This window comes from Andrena cerasifolii, chromosome 12 (genome assembly GCF_050908995.1).
Source record: "Andrena cerasifolii isolate SP2316 chromosome 12, iyAndCera1_principal, whole genome shotgun sequence".
Lineage (NCBI taxonomy): Eukaryota > Metazoa > Arthropoda > Insecta > Hymenoptera > Andrenidae > Andrena > Andrena cerasifolii.
Window position 1 is genome coordinate 9,561,148 of NC_135129.1, and position 22,806 is coordinate 9,583,953.

The window sequence follows — 22,806 nt, forward strand, 5'->3', positions numbered from 1 at the left end:
GACTGTCGGGCCAATTAATTAATTTCAATTTTCCCCAAACGAATCGCAAATGTGCTATTGCGCTCTGATAGCGAATTGATTATGGTCAGAATGAACTGTCGCCAGCGACAGTGCGGCAACACCTTTCCTCCGCCTCGAATTTTCGCTGGCTGAAATTTCATCGATTTTGCCTCATCAAACGAGCTCCCACGTAACATCACCGACCCATAAATTAACTGAACGAAATAAAGATTGCTCAAAAAACAAAACTATGTACCATACATTCTTCGCACTTTCCTCCGCTCAAGAAACCCTTGTAGAGACTTGAATTGGATGACGGTTGAAAATTTCACACGGAATGCTGAACACGACCCGACGTTTTCCGCGGTAATCACTTAAAACTGCTCTCGGTTCGAACGAAACCGAGCACGTTAGTCGAGAGCATTGTAATATCGATGATAAGCTATGGCCCTGTTCCCGCACGTTCCTGCCTGTAATGCCAGCTCCATCGCGGCAAAGTCTACCCCGAAGGTACTGGATCGTTCCCACCCCTTCAACACTAAGCCCTATAACGAGATAGATCATTTGGGCGCTTATAGTTTCAGCCCAGGGTAGACGGGTATCCTTCAACTTTGCTCTCGCGAATAAAGCTATCTCATCCGGCGACGGGATCGGGCAGCTATTTCCACTCGCTCCCCGAGTTGACACGCGCGCGTTCGTGCCACATAATCTTTCTGATAATCGGTAAACTCGCGGACGTTCGCGGGAGCACAGATTTCTAGAAAAATCCCGCAGTCACAGGAAACTGAGAACGTGGTTCCGTTTAGGAGAAAGTATTCGCCGTTCGTTTTAATGGAGGGCAGAGGACAATTCGGCTGTGTAGAATAGAGCCTGTCACGTGCACACGTATACAGAGAGCGTTCGACAAACGAGAGGATCATTAAGGATTCGCTAGAGTATGGCGCGCATCGGTTCCCAGGGAATATTCAAGGAGCCGGAGGAGTCGTAGGAATCCTGACGAGAGACACTTCTCTTACATTCTTCATCCTAGCTTATGTTAATTCCGCGCTCGACGAAAACAATTGAGAGCTAATCCCAGACAAATGACTGACGCGCTTCCGCGAACCCCTGGGGAGTATTCCCAACCCCTTCGGAGAAGATTCAGGTATTTCGTGATTTCCGAACGCCCTATTTTCTGTTAACCATCCCCCGACTTCGTGCACGTGACAATTCTTGATCCGCCGATGAAATCCTCGGTCGATAGAAGGCCCCGCTTCTAAGCACACTTTATACGTCTCAGAAAGAATGGAATTCGCGGTAATAATCGGCGAATAGGGAAGTTAAACTCGTTTAACCGACGGCCTCGAAGTGGGTCGCGTGCATTTACCTAATCGACGAGCAGGCACGAGCTCGAAAGAGGAGGCTAGACAAAATAGCGGCCGTAATAACGTTAATTAAAAGCCAACTGAAACCTCAATTAATATCGGCCGCCCCTGTTTCCAGGGGCGTCGCCTTCTTCGACCCGCGTCTCGTGCTTTTCCGCTCCGGGACGTGTCTGTTCCCGGGGCGAGGCGAGGCGAAGAAGGAAAGTAAAGAGGAGGTCGCTCCGTGGTGGTGCGGACAAATAAAACCCATTACCCACTCCAAGACGTCGCCGTCTCCTCGAATCCTCTCGCACACCAATCAACGGCACACTAACCACCCCTCGCGAAACGTCCAATTTCAGCCCCCGTCCCTAGCATCGCGACAACACCGGCAGGACTTTTCCTCGAGGAAAAACGAGGGAGCCGCTTCAAGACGTCCGCGACCTACCCTTACTACGCGGCCGAATTCTTTGAGAGGGTCTTCCCGCCACCGCGTCACCCCAGCGACCGTTTTCTTCCGCGACGCTGCCTGTCGACGGAGATCAACGACTCTGCAGTTTCATGAATGAAACAGGGAAGAAGCTGGCAAGGAAACCCGAGGAAATAATTCCGCGTTCGCCGGTCCCCGGTTCGTGCCACTGGCAAACTTTCAACGACTTGTATTCTCGCTTGAGACTTCTAATTTCAAAGAGGGGGACACTTGCGTAGATCGACTTCTCGCGTAGATGCTAAGAAACTAACCTCTTCCGCTCCTTCCGACGAACCTAAGATCGTTGAACTTGGCCACCTGGTTCTTCATCAGCGCGGTCGAGTTCCTTAGCTCGGCGCAGCAGTTCTCATCGTTGCCAGCTCGAACGGTCACCAGAGTACCGTCGCCGACGTCTCCAAGGGCCACCACCTTGAAGGCCACTGGCAGCGTCTTGTTGGACCTCCAGTGGGCTGGTAGAACGCTGCAGATCAGGTGGGGCGATCCTGTAACGTCATCAGGCACCCCTTGGTCAATATAACCTATTCCACAGAACTACGATATTGGTACCATTTTGACGATGACGTTTCAGAGTGTCTGAAACCCCACTATGACAATTTCCTAGCTCCTCTTCAGCGTCAAGGTCAAATGGACAACCAAGCAGAGCTCCTCAGCAGAGGAATAGAAGAGTGGAAATGGTACCTGTTCTGACCAGTTCGCCAGGGTGCTCGCTGACGTAGTCGTCCAGAGTCCTCTGGGCCAGGATGTCGCTGGTCATCTTCGTGTAGGTGTCCGTCAAGGGAGAAACGCCCGACTCCGGCGAGGCGGCAGCGCCAGGAGCCGAGGCTCCTGTCAACTGCATCCTGCCGCTGGCTCCTCCACCGTTCTCGCTGGGAGTGCTCGCTGTTCCACAGCTGGACTCGTTGCTGGACCCCCTCACCGAGCCAGCCCCACTTCCGGATACCGTGCTTCCGCCACCGCCGCCGTTGCAACGGCCGAATATATCCATAGGCAGTCAGAACCCCGGATGATACATCCTTCCATTCGGTTCACGGGATGAACTTGGACGGCCTTCGAAGAATCATTTCGATGTCCTGGGTTAGGTCTGGGTCAGGCTGGTAGGTCCGACATGCTGCTCGCCGACGACGGGCGAGGGTGTCGATCGGAGGAACGTTTGACAGGCTCCTTGATCAGTTTTCTCTAGTGCTCTTAAGTTTCCTTGAGTGGTGATTTCTTGCAGCTGGGATAGACGAATATTTTTGAGGGGCTTGGAGAAGTTCGATTAGGTTCCTGAGCTTGGGTACGGAAGTCAGCAATGTTCGCGGAGGTAAGGCTCTTTTAAAAGGAAGCCCGTGGATTAAGAAACCACTTCTACCAGCCGATTAGCAGTGTCTTCAACGATCCACCTGCAAGCAAGAAAATTCAAGCTTGGTCAGTGGACAGTGCAGACGCTACGAACGAACGAACGTATCCATCCCCGGTAGCATAGGGAAAAATTGATTCGGGGGCGCGTATGGAAAGGGTTGGTCCCAGGAGTCCGTGCCGGCACCCTAAGTCCCCGTGGCTGATGCTCGCAACCCCTTTCGCCGACCCTAATCCATTTAACGATTCCTTGCAGGAGCCTTTATCTGGCGACCGGGCGAGCGTGCTTCGCAGCAACGCGACAGCTCCGTGACGCGATGAGCGAGGAGGAATTGGCGGGAAAAAGGGAGAGGCGAAACGAGAGGAGGTTGACACGGACGGGAACGACTCGCACACTTTTCACGCGGGCCGGCCTGTGACGTCACCGTTCATTCAGTAATTTTTGCGCACGTCACCGGGGCTGACACACCGGATCCAGGTGGTTCCAGGAGGGGTTGGCGCCGGCTCGGTGGTGGGGACGGAAAAAATAGGGGAAAAAGAAGTGCCGGCGGGCAGGCAACCCCCACATACGCCGCCACGGGGGATACCCAGCCCCTACGCACGTACAACCGCGTGTCAAACTGCACGTGGCCACGTTACCACGTTGCTCTGTCAATGCCAGGCGATCGGAGCCTCACGAGCACGCGAGAATTACGCGTCGGCCAGCCACGACCGAGAAATTGGGAATAGCTCGGACACTCGAACCGATACCGAATGGTCTGTTCGTGATCTCGACGCGTCCTGCTCGACCATAATGAGCATTCGGCTGGGTCTGGCTTGATTGCCGCGAATGCTGCACCCTTCGTGACGTTCAAGGGTCGCGCTGGATGTCTTGCTTTCGAAGAACGTCCACGAGATGTCTGGATATTTCTTAAGGGATAAAGATTCGTGGATCGAAGATGACTATCGAAAATTCGGTAGATTCACTGTCTTTCGAGAGAGTGTGAAAGATTGAAGGTGGCTGAAGCGAGTGGAAGAATTGTCTAGGGGTGGAGGAATCTTACGAGCCTTCCGAAAGAACGTGAAACGACGCAGCGACGGCTAAGATTCCCGCTTAACTTCGCATTCAAATCTCTTACTTGGCTGGTCCTGTGTTCGCACTTCCGGTGGGAATGCTTCCTCTGTCCCTTCCGCTGTTATCTTTTTAAGGGATACCGAGAAGCTGTCGCGTTGAAAGATTCTTCGCTTCGACTTCACCGTGCGCTACATACTCGTCGGGCTAATAACTGTTCGAGGTAGCTCGATCGTGAGCGATGGAACCGCGGTTACGAAGAACTGTCCTTTCGCGGGGATTCGAAGATCCTCCGGTGATCAGCTCGTCTACAAAGGTATCTGGTCTCGCGGCAACTGTTCAAGTAGCGAAGGATCCCATCGAAAGGTGCACTCACTGACCGCGTTCACCATCGCGACCGACGGGCTATCAATGACACTATCTTCCATCACTACTCACCACCAGGTCCCGAACAAAAGCACTCTCGTCGAACCCTCGGTTCAAAGTAGCCACTGATCAACGAAACTCCTCCGAACAAATCCCCCGGTCATCGTGTCACATTAATCGAAGACTGCGTTCACGTGCGTCGAGGCAGCTCCTTCCTCCTCGGGCAATCCACGTCGGAGTCCGCCGAGCGTAAAAGGCGGCACGCGCGGATCTGCGTTCCCTGGGTGTCCTCCTGAGACGCGAGGAATCACTTTGGACCCAAGCAGAGTGGCAGGTGCTGGGGGTGTTTTGGTAGTCGCAGCCGTGCCTCGGTATACCCGTTGGGGGCCACTAACTATAATTTCGGCGGTTCGTGTGAGGCAACAGCCGTTGACGCACTGGTCCATGCCAACACACGCAGCATCCCTTTCCCCTTTCCTGCTTCCTCCCACACCCCTCTGGAGCCCCACTCCTCGGAGCCGTCGCGTCTCTCTTCAGCCCCGTTGTCTTGCTCTCTCCCGCCACGTCTCTCTCTGCTCTCCTCTCTCTCCGTCCCTGATTCTCCGGCTGGTCGGCCCTCTTTCTCCCTCGCCTCGGTCGCTCTTTATCGCTTTATCTCCCACCGGACCCCGTAAACCCTCTCCCTCTCTTTCCGCCGTTCTCTTTCCCCCCGAGGGGGTCGACCCTTTTGCGGTGTGGCTCGCGTGCGTCTGACGGACCGACCGAGCGGCGTGGGTGGGACGCTTCGATCGATCTATCGAGCGCGATTCACCGGCCATGGGAGAGCGGTTTTTTCCTTCGACTTGCTCCCTGGCCGAAATTCGCGGCTCCGCCAGCCTCGTAACGAGAGTCGTTGCGTTTAATTAGTCGACTGCGCCCGGACGAAAGTTAATGAGGAGACGAATCAACCGTTCGTACGTTCTTCCACCTCCTGTTACGCGGTCTTTCCTTATACTCGCGTTGTAAATGCTGACTTCGCCTGTGTGATTTAATATCGACCATCGATTGCACCGCTCCGCGTGATCGTTTGCTTCAATGGGCTGAACGAAACTTTTCCTGGAGACTTTAAACCCGACTGTTTCACCGTCAAATGAAAGATGATCAGGCGTGCTCTGGTTGGAAGACTGCACCGAGACCCGTAAGAAGAGCGGAGTATCGATGAACAAAGTATCGATCTTTCGAGCGGAAATCCGCGCGCGTCATCGTACGTGTTTGCCTGGCGGCAAGTCCGCGACCGGTCGGCTATCGTCAGGATATATTCGCACAGGAAATGGGTAGTTCCATTGTTTGCACGTCCGTACAAACAGTGCAGCTGCGAGAATGCGCCGGACAGGGTTCTCTCTGTTTGATTTTCGAAAGTGAAGCTCCATTGTAGCGTGTGCCCGCGCGGCGGCGTACATCGGGGGCGAGCCTGTCTGCAGCTTTCAATCGAGAGGACGAAAGAATCGAGAGGACACTTGGAAGGAACCGGCCGCGGGATGCTGGAGGATGCTCGATCGTCCATCCAACGGTTTCACGAAGATTCCATGGAAAATTCAACCGCCTGGCATCACGTTGGAATAGGGACTATTGTACTCCCAGTTTCAAGTATCTAGAGTTAAACATGTGCTCTCCTGTTGGGTGCGTGGTATTCTGAACTTGCTACATCTTTCAAAAATACCGCCGAGGGATATGGAGAGTATTATTCAGCTTTCTAAAGAAAAACTTCGAAAACTAAGTTAAATGAATAATTCGACAAAATCTGCGAAGTTTCCGCGTTGCTTGACAGTTGGATTTTAAAATTTCTGAGCTACCAGGTACCTCTCACTTGCTCCTCCATCCAAAAATCCCTGTCGCGAACGGTGCAATGCCGATTCCGAATTAAAACCTCCAGCGAACAATTGACCAGGGAGAGCCTAGACTGGCGCAGCGCAACGAAAACGATGGAACGATGGGCCTGGCGCCGCGTTGGCCCCCCAATCTGTCGCTTATTTGAATAACAGGCAACGAGGTCCGCGGAATGAATCGCGCGGGCAGCAGAAGTACCGGTATTCAGTGGCGAACGATCGTCGACGAGACGGTGACAAACAGCGATACGCTGGAAACGTGGAAACTGGACGGCCGTCGTCGTATTGACAAACGACCTAACGCCCGTGTGGACCGTTGCGTTCGACGAGATTCGAATTATCTCTGCTGGAGCTTGTCAATGCAAATGCCATGCCTACATTCAATTACCGCTCGTCACGCTTCGATCAGCGCGAACGCCTGATCGCGGGATATCCTCCCCCTCGATTTCTTTTCTAGCGATCCTCGGGGGCCCACTGATCCATCCCAGCCACTTTCGCGGTCAGTTGATCGTCCATTTTACTGGATTCGTGGGAAGAAAGACGGGAGAACGTGGACGTTTGACGAACAGCAGTGGGACCAATCGTGGGAGAATATTTTTTATAGCTTGTCGGTGAAAGGGTTGCTAAAGGAATGAGCTAAGGGATGCTGGAAAGAATTTTAAACGTCGAGTTGAGGGTGCGTGACGATTCGACATCGATTAGACTGATCCTTCGGTCTATAGAGATCGTTGGATCAACGCAGAGGCGGTATGCGACGAGGGGATAAGCGACGGTAATTAATGGTTTCGCTATCGATTAATAATCGCTGCCGAGGAGCGCTCATAGAGAGATGGAATTCGACTCTGTGCTCCATTAGCTGGTAGCCAGTTTTAATAAGGATCGTGACTTCCATAAACTGATTCGTTTCTGTCTCCATTAATGCTTGGGACGTTAGTGGAAATGTGTATAATGGGAAAAAAATTGTGGTAGACATATTAAGGTAATATAAATTGAAGGTTCTCAGCAGTGTTGTTCCTCATTTACCAATTTTTCAATCTTCCATAAGTATCTTCAAACATATCATTTTCTATCGGTGAAAATTAACGTTCGTGGACACTTCTGACATGCTGCAACGATCTGGATCTCAAAGAAACACTGTTTTCTTCAAGTTTAATTCATAAAAGCTCCCCTGTTTGATCGCACCTCTGAGATCGATCGTGATCTTTTTTTTTTCGTCGTAGAAAATACTGCTAGGTATCAAGTTCTTTGAAATGCCTAAACAGGCAGGATCGGATATACAACCAAGTCGAGAGCATAATAACGCGCCTAATGGAAACGGAATCCAGAGCACGTGTCGTTAGGGGATACAAACGCAATCACGCACCGCGACGCGATTCATCGAAAAACCACGTTCCGCGTAAATCGATACGCGCAAAGCGAGTTTAAACAGTGCTCATTGAAAGAACTGGTGGAAAAGAATCGACTGAAACACGACAGGCGGGAGGAAACGCGATATTCCGCGGAACCGCGACGTCTGACCACAGACGGGCTTATTCCCCTTAAATTCTCCATTTCAATCGCAAGAGCTTTTTAACTCATCCAGCTGTGTGATATTCTACGTGTCTGTCTTGAGATGCACTATAAGACGTCGCGAATGTGCTACCTACATCGAAAGGAAATAACACAAAGAAGTTTTCTAATTACGATTACTTTAGAAGCTCTTGAAGACGTTCCATTGTAATGGCCACATCTAGCGAACAGAACCGTGGAAATATTGAATTTTCTGACAGAAACCAAGCGTGAAACTTATACTAACGGCAGTTCACGCATTCCTCTTCACTGTGACAACGTCTTGGTACAGATCAAATTTTCACGAGCAGACCCATCGGCGAGACTCACACCCTGTTTTCAGTGTCTACGCGATTGATTACATTCTAATCGCCCCAAAGGTATTCCGGACTCCATCCCCCAAAGACGCACATTCCTCCTCGCAACCTCCTACAGCTCCTCCTCTACTTTTCAAACCGATCATGGCCGCGCAACAGCGGAGAACACCGAGGACTTCTTTCGAGCGAGCGGTCCGTCTCTGCAATTTCCGCCGGGCGTATCGGCGGAAGGAGGCGCAAGGGGTCACACAACAACAACAGCGGGCAGCAGCACGTGTCGCGGGATTGGCCGACTGCGTGGACGTTGAAACGAGCGATCGGAAAAAGGAAAAAGCGATCGTACCATGCGTGGACGGCGGCGCGCGTGCTTCGAAACCGGTTCGTCGGTACGCTCGATTGGGCAACAATACACGAAGAACGGTACCGGGGCACGAGCAGAGGCAGCAACAACGGCACACCACCGCCAGCAACCTTGCCGCGTGAACACTACACAGCGCCACCCCCTCTCGGGCCGCACACTCACCCCCTACGCGACAATCGCCGTCTCTGTCCCGCGGAGGGTGGTTTCGTTCCAACCATCGCGACCGCCCCACTGGGACTGCAACTGCTCTCCCCTCCGTGGGTGTCGCGCACCCCTCTTCCTCGGCGGAGCGTCCCTACCACGTGCCGCGGCCACCCCTACACCGTAGAACGAACGTGGGGGTCGTACGTGGCGCGAGTAGGGGCGGCCACCGACGGAACATGTGTAACACGCAGCCTTGATTACACGCGGGCTTGTAAAAATTATTATTATGGCCGTGAGCGCGCGCTGCTTCGGCCACCCCAGCGCCACTCACGAATTTTGTTTTGCTTCGCTCCTCGTTTTTTTTCGGGGGATGCGCGCGCGACGTGACCTTTGGTCCTCGCTGATTGTTTTGACGCCGCGGCGGGATTCAATTGTTTTTCGCTTCTTCGTCGCCGATGGGAGGCTTCTTTTCGCATGAGATTTGCGAGGGAAATATTATAGATTCTAATTTTGAAGAAGTTGCGGGGTTTAGTGAGTTGTTTGATGAATTGGCTGGGTGGATGGAAGCACATTCTAGTCCCTGTGTTTTGGTATTCTCTTGCAGCGTTTGTGAAGGATTCGGGGCTCCTGAGGAAACAATTGTTACCCTTTACCGGTCGAAATGTTTTCAGAGAAACGATAAAGGGTTATCAATGTTGATGAATCGTTCGCCGGATACCGCTACCCACGGAGACACACAGAGAGCGTAATCGCGTTAATTCCTGCGCATCCGTCGAAAGGAAAAAATACCAGAATACCATTCCGTGCCAGTAGTTCGATGCGGTCGGGGCATTTGTCTGCTTCAGCAGCTCATCAGCCGACCCATTATCCGAATTATATTCGATACGAGATAAATAAATAACAGGTGAACCGGATAATCGATGCCGTTTAAAGCCGCGAAATATTTTCAGAGTTTCTCTTTTGCCCTTCATCTCTTCCCGACCCCTGCTTCGCACACGATCGTTTCGCAAATATTTCCTCTATTGAAAAAGTTCCACAGCCAATGAGAAGCGTAATCCACCCGGTGGTACTTTTCATTCAAAGCAGAGGACCGAGGATTTGGACAATTGGAAAAATTATTTCCCGAGGACACGCGATGCTGTATGGTGGGATCCATGGGGCCAGTTAGCCACCGAGGAGTACAAGCGGCTTCCCTGGTTTCTGGTCGAAGTGGGGCTAACCGCAGAATCGGAGGCAAGATGGCAAAAGTAAGTCGAGAGTCGAGGGGCGGCGCTGTGGCCTGGCCAGCCCACCGGCGCATCCTCGTGCTTCTCTCTCCGATACCAACTAAGATCTCCGAAGAACCACCGTTCGCGAAAACATGAGGCCATTCTTTTCCGCCTCGGGGTCTGCACTCCCACTTTGCAGCAGAAATTTCCTGGCAGCACGAGAGGAAATTTGTCAAACTACTGTGCTTCTTGAATAGTGGTGCCATCGTCAGCTGATGTGGAAGACTTGAATTTTATATGATTCTTTTAAAGAGGATTGTAAAGTAGAAACCTTCGCACTGATGAATATTGAGAAATTAATAGACAAGTGGCTAGACACAGAATAAATTTGTATTATATATTATTAGTAGCAGTAGCTGACCCTACAAAATAAAAACTGACACATACTTTCTATCCAAAATTATTTCAAATCCTTCCGAGAGGTAGATTAAAAATTAGAAGTGAAAGAAGAAAAGTCTGACTGCTTGATCGCCAAGCATCCTCATTCTACTTCCACCTGTCAGACAAACGAACTTTCAGAGTTTCCAGTTTCAACTTTTTAAAATCCCCAATTAATCTAACGGAAGCTGATCAGTGAGAAGCGAGCAATAAAGCGTGGTGGACTCTCGAATGAGGGAAGAAAGTCTCCGGGCTCTCCCCCCCGAAGAAGGGTCGTTGACTTTCAGATTGCGGACGCCGGCGAAATCCAAAAATCCTTCGGACTACCCCCGTAAAAGGCCAGAATAAACATTTCCTGAACGGTTAGTAGCGATGTGGCGGGCGCGGGTGAGCAGGGCGAGGGGAGGCTGCGGTTACGGAGGGCGGAGGTTGGTTCCAGACTGCAGGGAGTGCGAGGGAAACGGACGGTAGGTGAGGCGACCGCGTGTCGGAGGAAGATGGATCCTCGGGGCGACTAAAAGTAGACACGGAAAGCTCGCGCAGGCACCCAGAATGGCGGTGAGCTTCAAAGAAAACGGTGAATCGTTAAAGACGCCTGGCTACGTTTTACACGCGCCTTCTGACGAATCGACGGCCGTGGAGTACGCGGGGCAGGCTGACGGATCTGGTAACAAGAACGCTCCTCCGCGATGCCGGGCTTTACGCCACTATGCTGTGGAATTTCTTTATAGTAAACTCTTCGTATCTAGAATTTTGTAAATTTTCATTGAAAGCGGTTGGAATTCTTCGATCTGAAAGAGGGAGGTTCTTTTGTTGCGGGAAATGTGGAATTTGCAGATCCGAAGTTTTATAATAATCGTAGGATTTAGAATATTAAGAAAAATTTATTAGGTGGTTGAAAAAAAAATTAATTGAGGGTGGTTGCGAATTTTATTCACTATATGAATCGCGAAGTGTAATAATTGATGATTTTTTAGGGGGAATTCTGCAGAGTACGTAGTTTAGGGTGATTTGCTCTGTATTTTTGTTTATGTTTTTGTTACGTTTGAATTTTTGAATTCGGAAAGTTTGAATAAAACAATTTATATTTCAGCGCTCTTTCGTGCAGGTTTGGTGGGAAAACGACAGCCCTGTTCGAAGTACTGCCCAGAGATGGCGGCACGGATGTACTTTTATCACCCTTCGTTGAGGGGGTGCGCAACCCCTTTTTCGACACGCGCCATTACGGCAGCGCGACCGTATCGTCATAATAAACGGACAGCGCTTTAACAATTATGCATGGGCAGGCCGGTTCGAGCAGCGATTTTCAATCTTTCGGGTGTGTTAAACGAGGGTGAGTTAGCGAGATGTATTTTCCTCTTCCCTAATAAAGAAATAATCGTACATTTCCGAAAACGCGTTTGCTCGTGATGAAATGTAACGCGATTCAATTGCAATTTATTTGCCGGACCCGGTTCGACCATTTTTAGATGACAGCCTGGCCAGGAATTTTCAATAAAATATTGTTAAACGGAATTCCAGAAGAACGGGCGCAGGGCCGGGCGTCGATATTAAAATGAGATGTTAATTAATTTTTCTAAAACACGTTGCCGGCGAGATGCGAGGTGACGGTTGCAATTATGTCGCGAAATGAGGAACGCAACGAAATTACCTCATTCGCAAACATCGCTTTGAGGACACCTAGTGACATACCGCGGCTGAGCTATTCCACGTCAAAACGGATAGGTGAAAAATTTAGTTTCACCGATTCTCTTCAAAATTACAGCATTTGTCGATAACCTTGCAAGAACAAAGTATACTAAATTTCAACGGCCTGTGTCAAATAGTTTCCGAAATATTTAATCTTAAAGTTTCGAAAATTCAAGCAAAATCGGCTGACGGGTCATCACTTAAACTGTATTATCTCGGTCGTTTTTAAAGATAATGCCACCGTCTTGGGTTCATTTTAAAGCTGAAGGAATGCTTTCTCAAAACGTATATAGAATATTTTGTTTATTGTTAATAAGCTTAACAGTAATCGATGACAAAGTTTTAAATCGTGATTTGACGTCGTTCCCACCCACCGTCCGGCTTGAAAAAAATACCATTCGATTCGTTAAGTCTTCAACTAATAAATGCCTTTTTCAAAAAAGTGGAGAGATTTTGGGAACAGTTAATAAAAAAATAAAACTTACGATAGTGCATACCGCTTGGAACTGCACGGTTCCCATGGTCAGTCCGCATGCACGCGTTTTCAAAACAATAGCCTAGCGTAGGAAAGTATTTATATACGATGGATTAAAACAAATTTTTCTTTCAGTGTTTTCGGTATTCTCGAGAAAAATAGTAGGAATATCTGCTCACCATAGATAAATTAGCAATAGTAGGTAGCAGATATTCCTACGTCAGCCGATTTTGTTTGAATTTTCGAAAATTTAACATTATTTAACTATTTGACATAGGCCGTTGAAATTTAGTATACTTTGTTTTTGTAAGGTTATCGACAAACGCTGTAATTTTGAAGAGAATCGGTGGTGAAACTAAATTTTTCACCTATTCGTTTTGACGTGGAATAGCTCGGCTGTGAATTTGTGCGTCATTCTTTGACACCTCGCCCCTTAGAAATACGTAAAAAAATAATTAAACACCTTGGTGTGAGAATGACCGAATAGTGCCCGCATCGGCGAATGATCCATGAATCTCGAGTAGCACAGCCAACATCCCCTAAAACCTTAATTCAACGTCCTGCCTCCGAAGTACCCCAATAACTACCAAACAAAGTTCTCGATCGTGAGCAAAGAATCCAAGGTTTCAGGGTTGCCGAATGAGTTGATGGTCGCGCGGCCACCGCGGCCCGTAATCACCCCCGAAAAATCCGCGAGGCCGGCAAGGGGATGGCAAACATCCCGCAAAACCTTAACCACCCGAATGGTACTGTTTTAATGTAATTCCAGGACCGGTTTGTCGTTCGGCTCATGCACGCATGTAACAGCGCGAGCGACAAACCCGTCGAGCAAACCAGCGAGCGCGTAGAGCGGCCCGGAGAGAGGGAGAGAGAGAGAGGGAGAGAGAATGCAAGCGTACCACGGAGGGGTGAATAGCAACGAACGAGGGGGTGTGTGTATGTCGAAGGGGCAGGGGGTGTACACAGGTAAAGGTGGAAAGAGGAGGAACGAGGAGCAGCGACGGGCGAGAAAGAAAGACAGGCGGCATGGAAAGAGAGCCGCGTCGGGGGGGTGGAAAGAGAGGGAGAGAGGGTTGAACGAATGGGGGTGAGAGCGAGAGAGATGTCGGGGTGTTTTGTTCGCGCGCGATGGACGCGTCGCCATAGCGACCGGCGGTTGTTTATTATTGCGTCCAGCGGTCGTGTGGGGCGGCATGGAAGAGAGCGCGGGGGTAGTTTACGCGACGAGGGGTCGCGCGAGGGGGTGAAAAGGGTTAGGCAGGGTGGTAGGATGCCAGAGAGGGATGGCACGGGAGGTAGGGGGGTCGAGGAGGGTCGGTGTGCAACGAGGGAGTGGCGGCCGACCACACGAGGCCGAAAAACACACTCTCCGCCAAACCTAACCCCTTCTGCACCCCCGTACACCACCTCCTCCCCGCCCGCTGGTAATGAGAGTTCGATAAAGCGCCGTTACCAGTGTGTGACGTCAAGCGAGTTCTCTCTTTCGCTCTCTGATCTTCTCTCTCCTGCTCTCTCTCTCTCTCTCTCTCTCTCTCTCTCTCTCTCTCTCTCGCTATCCTTCGACGTCTCTCTTTTTATCCGAGTCCTTGCTCCGTCGTTCGATATCTTTCACTCTATCTCCTTCTCTTTTATCCACTCTTCCTACCCTTCTTTTTTGGCCTGCTCGTTGCCTTTTTTCGGTCGCTGTTAGCAGCGGCGAAGTCGCGGCATGTGACAAAAAACGAAGCCTCGGAAATTTCGTTGGCGAGCGTCCGCGCGCGAGAGCCGGAGCGGCATGAGCAACGTGAGCAACGGGAGCGTGGCCAGCACATTTTTGCGCCGGGCGATAAAAACGTCGCGGTGGCTTGATGGGTATCATATTTTTCTACGGGAACGGGGCTACAATTTGCGAACGGCGGTGGCGTTGACGCGGCTGGAAAGCACTCCGAGCCTGCCGTCATCGCTTTGCCCGCGCTAATTGCGTTCACCCCTTTCTTTGCGCTCCGGAACGCGGTACTTCCAATGTCACCGTCTCCTTCTCGGTGGATTGTCCGCGAATGAGGGTTGATTGTTGCGCAGGGCACGTCCAGTGAACGGATTCGTGGGAACTCGGAGGATGGTGGTTTACTTGGGAACTCTTTTCGAGAGACTGACGGTGACCAGTGGAGGACCGTGAAGGGGAATCGGGTCGTAATTGAGCATGAACCGCGGTGCAACGCACCTGTTCGAATTCCAGCGAGCCCGACGCTCTGGCCCTGCGAACTTCGGCCCCCTTTCGCGCGGGACAGACATTTAAGACGCACGCTAATTAAGAACGGCGTCTCACTACGCAGCTGCCACCCAACGCTGCGCCGTTGTCGGGAATTATTAAATGGCCACGAGGAGGCATAAGGTCGACATAAGGTCGACGCGTAACCAGAAACACGGAGAACAACGCTGCCGGAGAGTGAAGGGTTCTGGGGAACTTGGAGCCGCTTGCTCATTTTATTGCAATTTATAGCGTGTATTGCAAAGAACTGAGACGATGCACAGTAGTCTGGATACCTACTTTAACGGCCAAAAATTCTAATTTCTCTCAAACTTGGTGATCAACGGTTTCTGATGTCACTGATAACGAATCTGACACCAAAAATGCAAAATTCATGATGGCGGATTCAAATTTATAACGAAAAGATATATATTTTCAGGGAAATCGTGGTACAAATTTGTTATCACATTTGTCTTCGTCGCATCCAGACGAATTTACCTTAGTTACGTTACGAAACAAAAATGGGTAGAAGATGGAACGGAAATAAATAATTCAAACTCTCTTAATAGTAAGAGACATATTAGAGACAAAGTATTAGATGAATGCGTAAATTTAGTTACTGTTCATGGGCGACCGTTTAGTTTAATTAACGACGCAGCGTTTCAAAACAATTGTTTGCACGATACCGTCGACGTCAGTTTTATCTATTTCGCCACAAGAAGTACGAAATGCAGTAAAAATGAAGGCAAATTTGTTCAGAGACAATCTGAATTATGTAGAGAAGAAAAGAGGAAAAAGAATCAGTTCCAACATTATCTTTAACTAAATTAATATAACTAAACAAATAAGTAAGTATTATACATATACACGCAATGAAAACATCTGACAATGTCTGCTTCCTCCAAATCGCTACTCAAGCGAGTCTGCAGCTACACGCGTTTAGGACGCCCAAGTACCTCGAGCGTGATTTCTAAAAGTCTGTATAAAATTGAAGACTGCAGGAGGCTGCACTTGAAATTTGGGTGCTCCTGTTAGCAATTGTGTAAGCTTTCATGTAAGAAATGTCCGGCGTTAATCACTCTTAATCATTTTTTTATAAGCCTTCTCAAAGTTTCAATTGATATAAACATTGCACTCTTTGTACGTCGACTAAAAAATGCTTATGGCACATATAAATAAGTGAAATATACTTCTTTACCTATATAACTGTATAATACAAACATGTATTTTAATATTCTATAATGAGTAATTAAAACAATTAGATTCACATAAAATTTCAAGATTTTGTGCTCGTAATATTATATCTAATCAAAGAATCATCTGAAAAAGGAAAGGTATGCGGATTTAGAAGCTCTGGAGGGTTGTCAATTCATACAAAAAAAAAATTACATTGTTAAGTTGAAGTTGAGAAATTGAATTTTGGCTACCCTCCAGACCACTGTGCGATGGATCGAAGACATCCCTTCACTAGCCTATTGGACCACTCAGCTGAGAGTTTGAAAACAACAAGACGACGAACTTTCACAAAAAAATTTGCCAATTGATTTTATAGATTTCTTTTCCACCGAGGGAAGATAAAAAGTCAGAGGGTGTCTTGCAGGAGGCTAACAGATATTTCTCTGCGGCTATGGTCTGCAGAAACACAGACGCGGAAGACGGGTCAGCAGCGGAAGTCCGGAAGCCTATCAGCGCCTCGGGATCTCCACCGTCAGCTCCAGAATAATTCGCCTACGTGCAAAGGCTGGAGATTAAGAGAGGAACAGAGGGAAGCTGATAGGATCGCTAACAGACTCCAAAATCCCGCTCGCTATTCGACGGCAGCGAGCTGCTTCTCGCTTAACACTTCACTAATCTATTTCAAGGCTCTCCGATCGATCTGATCATTTGCATGTTTCAAGAAACGAACGAGTCTTGCAACCCTCGAACTTTAAAAGCTTCTTCGAGCGAATAGTTATACTTCTCGTCGAAGAAACGATTTTTTAGCAAGGTATCCCGAGGCGATGGTTCACGTGGCATGTAGCAGAACAGGCCAGAACGTCGTTTCCTCCGTGCATCCGCTCACCTGCGCCTCCACCCCGCGATAATTTACTCTTTTTTCGGTCGTCGATTCGGCTGGCCGGCGCTAATTTACATTTACGAGCGAGATCGGCTAATTGCCGGTTAACCGGTTGGCCGAGCCCGCCGATACGAAATACCTGGCCGGCAGTTTGTTGCCTTTCCGATACAACTGTCGTTCTCCGTGAGAACCGACGGGGAGGCCTCGTTGCGCCCGTATGTGGCCCACCGACATCAATTACGTCCATTTTCCTTAAACGCCGCTTTCGTTCCACTTGCCCACCCTTCCGCCCGCTCCTCCGCAACTTCGCCGGGCAGGATGAAAGTAGAACCGCCGGGGAAATTAGCGAAACGCTCCTGGACACCGAGAACACGTCGCTCTCGCGAACCCTTCGACAGAGTTTAGACCACTCGTTTCGTTCCTTCGGCGTTAGCGGACGCTGAAGCTTTAATAGCGCGAGGATTTTACTGGAGTACAGCTGGTTTCATTGAAACACTACGAATCCAGGGTCATGAAGTGTTGAAGATCTTTGATGGATGAAGAGTAGAATATAAAATGTTGATGAATCCAAAATCCATTTAATTGCATAGATTCAAGTCGAAGAGGTGGATTCTCAGTTTCGATTTTCCAGCAGGCTGAGTCGAGATCGATCGACCCCTGCCTGTTCCTTGGCGAGCGACAATTTTCCGGAGAGATACGAGAAGACACACAGCCGCGTGATATGGAGCCCGTAAAGACCACCAAAACGTAAACCGTGATACAGGCGCCAACGAACCAACTCCGTCGCCGCAATGTGTTATTGCCGGTAAACGAGTCGCCCTGTCACTCGCTATTCATCTCTAATTCCGGCCAGCCGGCCAGCTTAACGCTTTAGCAAGATGAAACTTTAATATCTGTCGGTGCAGGAGCGAAAACAAAAAACCAATTACCCGGCCTGCGAATGATCCGGCGGGCCGGGCGTCCTGTATTTATGGCCCTGTCGGGGCTTGTTGCCGGTCAATCGCTCGAACCGCATCATTTTTATTTGTAATTCCCTCTAAACCCACCGCGGGTTGCGCCGGAATACGGTGCTTAAAGTAATTAGCCCGCCACCTACTCCGATGACTTTATTGCGCCGGGCCGCGCCCGATGTATCAAGAATTACACGTGTAGAACAGCATTTTTACTGCCGGCAATAGCCCTGCAGCGTCGCTGAAATCCCGCAATGCAATCGAGGCATTTACCTAAGCACCGGACTAAAATTAACAGCGGCCAACATCCCCGGCGATTGTTCTAGCCAGGAGATTCGTATCGCCAATTATTGATATTTTCCCTTGTCCCCCTTTCCGATCGATCGCCGGCGAAAAAGTACGCGAACGGAGCAACGGAGATTTGGTCGGTGTTAAAAAATTTCCACCGTTTGTCAACCGAAAAACAGTAAAAAGGGGTGAACAACCCCGCCCCGGATCGCGGCGTGTCCGCGTAAAATGAAAGCCGCGCGGAGTAACGAAATTCTCGTTTGGGCGAGAGGGATTCCGGGCGACACGTTCAAGGAACGATCGCGCGACAAATGTAATTAAGGGCTCTTTCTGCCGTGGAAATTATGGCGGACTATCATTGACGGCCGCGAGGGGATGATGAACGCGGATTGGCATTTTCCAGCGCGGAGCGGCGTGCGCTCGGCCTCATGTACGCGTGCACACTGTGCTCGGTTTGTACGTTAAAGCGAGGTCCAACGCAGTACCTGTCACGGTCCTCTGGCATCCCCCCTCCCCCCGGCCACCCCCCATCGGCCAACGTTTGCATCGTGGGGCTCGCCGAGCGAACCACTCGGTTCGGTTTTTAGTTAATGCTCGCGCCCATCACGCTGCCGACCGCGTCGATGGACTTTAACCCATTATGGCCGCGTCTACATCGCGAGATACACTATTCGGATATTTTAAGGGATGATGGGTAACCACCGCCCGATGGAACGGTTAATCGAGGCTCGATTCAGGGGTGCTGATGATTTCCCGTAGTAGGTTGAAATGTGGGATCCTACGGGGTGGTGGGCATGGTCGGTATTTTTAGTTTCAATGCTGATGAGCTTGCTGGCTTAACTGTGAGTATTTTGCTGGAATTATAAAGCTCTGGGAGCCGGAACTTCGGAGCAGAGAGTTCAGTCGATCGTTGTGCCATTACTGATAAGCGTCGCCAATACTTCAACCCCCCGGGCGATTTATAAACACCCCCTGCCGGGGAAAAAAGCAGGAACGAGTCTCCGGGAAAGGAGAACAATGCCAAACAGAAGATAGGCGTTCGATCAAACAACGTCAGGCGGCCTCGAACCGTCGGAGGAACTGTATCGACTCCATGAATCGGGGAAATTTTTACGAGATATAGTCACGATATCCGGAGGCATAATAAAGTATATTACAAGCATTGCTTTAGACTCTGGACAGAGAAGCCTCGTTAACTACACGATCTCTATAAAGCCCCACCTACTAATTTAGACGTAATGACTCGCGACATCGCTGCCGGCTTTGAAGCGCCGCACAGTGTCGTGGCACGTGTTCAAAAAGCAAAAATTTGAGTTTTTAAATTTTGTATTTCTTTTCGTGGAATTGGTGGTAAACAGTCCTCCGACATAAGAACGTCATAACTTAGTAACATAAATAAAGGATTTAAGGTGCCCAATTACATTCAATGTCGAATAAGCAAACGCAAGCTGCCACAGACTGCACATAGGAAATATTTACCCACTGCATTTTTGTTGTATTTATAAGTTCTTTTCTTTCTTTCTTTTTTGAAAATAAGCAAAATATATCCTTCTTTCGTTTTATTAATTAAAAATTCGTATGCTTGTTATTAATTTGTGTTTAAATGTATTTAAAAAAATATATATTTTATTTGTTTCAGAAAAGTATGCGCGATATGATGAACTAATAAAAATTATGTTCAAAAATATATTTTAATGAATTATTTTATGTTGAAAATTAATTTTTTATGTACAAATATGATTAACATATCAATTACATGTAAATAACTGTGTCTTAATGGAAAATTGATTTCTATTTTTTTTCTTACATACTCGTTACACTGTGCGCCGACCGAAACGCACAAAGCGGCTCCACCCACGAAAATCCCGAAGCGATCACACGTCCGTTACCTCCGACCTACCATGATACTTCCTGCCACCTCGCCCCGTTTACCGGCCGATTCCCGGGAAAAGAGAACGCGAAACCAATCTCCGCGAAAAGGACGACAAAAAGAATTCGACCTGCCATCCCCTGGGCAAAAAGAGAGGAGCGGAATGGAAAAAAGCAAAGCAGCAAACAACGTGGACGACGTCGAACAAACAACGTGAGACAGGCTACGACGAAAATCGTGTCCCGGTGGCGTGGGGCGGCCGGGGAGCGGAGGGGGGTGGATCGTCGGATCGCGGGATCCCCGGTCGATCTAGCGGCGCTGGCCTCTCCTCTGGAGAGGGCGGAAGTAGCCGTGAAAAATTTTCCCGTCGACGTGTGGTGGCCCGTGTACGAGGCCAACGCCGCGCATTTCGCGGTGTTCGGGGTGTCGGGGGTGGTTCACCAGAGAGTGTACCGCGGGTTGGGTCACGCTGGGATGAGTCGCGTCCACGCTGCTGCAGGTCGGGGAAGCGAGCGGTGTGGGCGGTGGTGGGTAGCGAGAGGTGGATAGGGTGGCTGGGGTGACCGAGAGAGCGAGAGAAGTTGAGAGGAAGAGAGGGAGAGAGAGAGAGAGAGAGAGAGGGTTGGTTGGCAGTAGCGTGGAGTCGCGCTGGGGTGGCCGGACGTGAGGGAGGCGGTAGTGGTGGCAGTGGGTGGCCGAAGGTGAGGGTATTTGTTGGCGCGAGTGGCTAGCCAGTCGGATTACCACCGGGAGGGTGATTCGAGGGGGGTTTCGTTGGATGGCCTGGGGTAGGGGTGTGCGCGCGGTTCGCCGAGGGGTAGGGGGTTGCCATGGGTCTGCAATACACACAGTGGCACTCGACGAAAAATGTAGCCAGAGAGCGACCGCCGCTGGAAAATTTACACGCATCAGGAGGGCGAGGCTGAATGGCGAGGGTTAAAAGAGCATCGCTAATGGCCACCGCGTCGGTTATTTTGTGGATTTTTATAATACGACCGAGCGAGCCCGTGTCCCTTCTGCCCCCCCCCCTCCCTGCAGCCTGTACCACCCCTCGCTCACCACCCTTTATCTGTCCCACCGACACACAGCGCTGGGACACAGTCGATTCCATCAGTTTTTCAATCCGGCTGATTTTCCTTCGCGTCCACCGCCACCCCCTTCCGCGTGCTGTTCCACCGCATTTGCGTGGATGAAATTGAGCGATAATGAACGGGCGATTCGATTTTCCTTGCGAGCCGACGCGGCCTCCGCGATGAACGCGCTTTTGCGCGGAATATGTATTTTTTAGTGGCGGGGCATGTTTGAAATTAACCCGTGAATTACTTTTGGCTCTCGCGTCCGCCGCGTACGGGAAATTTTAATTAGCTTGCTTCTCGCCCTTCTTTACCACTCGCCTCGCTTATTCTTTCGCGCGTGTCTTTGTTTTCGCGGTGAACGTGGCATTTTGTTCGCCGATTAAAATGTCGAGCCACGTCCCCCTTGCAACCGCTGCAGTCGCTCGTTAGACGGAACGCCCGCATGACGAGTGGAAATTAATATTTCATGTTCGAAGTGGACGCTCCTGTGACACCGTGCGACGTTTAATTGTCGCGCGAAGAATAGAAATTGCGAGAGGAAATCGAAAGGGTTGATAACCGTTGTTCGTATCCAGGAATGTTCACAGCAACGGGACACGCTTTTTAAGGAATCCCTGTGTTGCTGTTTACGCGAGATGAAACACTCCAAATAAAAGGAGGCACGCTTGCGTTCTTTAGCAACTATTTGTAATAAACATCAACGGTACAAAAGCACTTCCCTCGTTGAATCGTCGCTTCCTTAGCAACAAGTGTCTGAAACGTCGTCCCCAGTGTACCAATCAAGAGACACGGTAGTGTCTCGCGCCAAGTACATGCGCAGCGCGAGGCACAGAGTGTCTATATTACGCCACGACCCGCTATCAATAACCCTTCGATTATCGAATCTCAATAATGGTTGATCCGTTTAGATTTTGAATGGTCTTAATGGATAGCTTGGGTTTGATTTGCATAAGAAAAGTGCCTTCGTTTTGTTCCTACGTGCCTTATGAACTGAGATATTTCAATGCAAATTTGCAATTTGGTGAATTTTATTGTCTCGATTAACAAGGTAAGTCGCCAATATTTTTTAATACATTTTTTATGTAAAGTTTATAGAAATGCAGAGAAGCATCTTGTTCCGCACAAGTTTCTGGAAATTTGTCAAATAAGGTAAAGCGACAAAATTTGTCAAAAGACGTAACATTAAGAATTAAGAAAATTACGGCAGACTGCTTACAAGGTAGAGCTCACATTAGTGAAGAAAGTACGCTGAAAACGCATCTCCCTTGATACTTTTCAATCTTTTGTGAAAGATATTCGTAATACTTTAAAATCCACAGTAGTTGCCACGCTATTCATTAATTTTATTAGTTTCCCATTTATAATATTTATTTCAATTCACCAATAAACATACTAAATTAATTTTATTCCAACACCAATAAATTGTGCGTTAAAATATTGGATCTCTTCGTTCATTTTCGCTGAATTACCATTAGCATATCAATTTCCTACAACAAGACTTTCTGCCATACGTTTTCACCTCCTTCGGACACATTTTGTAGTCTCTCCACTTACTATATCAAAGTTCTACATTATGTTGTAATTAAAATGTGGATTTTATATATTTACAGATAATCGAAGCAGAAGATGATGCAGTGTGATCTTCTTCGGAGAAAAAAATTTATTGTGACATAGTATTATATTAATTAAACGATTTTATTCAGCTT

The 22,806-nt window shown here is 49.1% G+C and overlaps 1 protein-coding gene across 9 annotated transcripts in view; it reads right to left on the reverse strand.

The window, feature by feature from the left end:
- LOC143375562 (uncharacterized) overlaps nucleotides 1–22,806 on the reverse strand; it is a 112,333-nt gene that overhangs the window by 13,710 nt on the left and 75,817 nt on the right. For 8 of the 9 annotated variants that reach the window (XM_076824809.1, XM_076824807.1, XM_076824808.1 and 5 more), the window contains 2 exons: nucleotides 2,512–3,215; nucleotides 2,085–2,315 (listed from right to left, as the gene is read on the reverse strand). In XM_076824809.1, the coding sequence (XP_076680924.1) occupies nucleotides 2,085–2,315; nucleotides 2,512–2,818 (538 nt within the window). In that variant the 5' untranslated portion in view covers nucleotides 2,819–3,215. Of the gene's footprint in view, nucleotides 1–2,084; nucleotides 2,316–2,511; nucleotides 3,216–4,289; nucleotides 5,032–22,806 lie in introns of those variants that run through there. The other variant, XM_076824804.1, reaches the window with a different exon arrangement.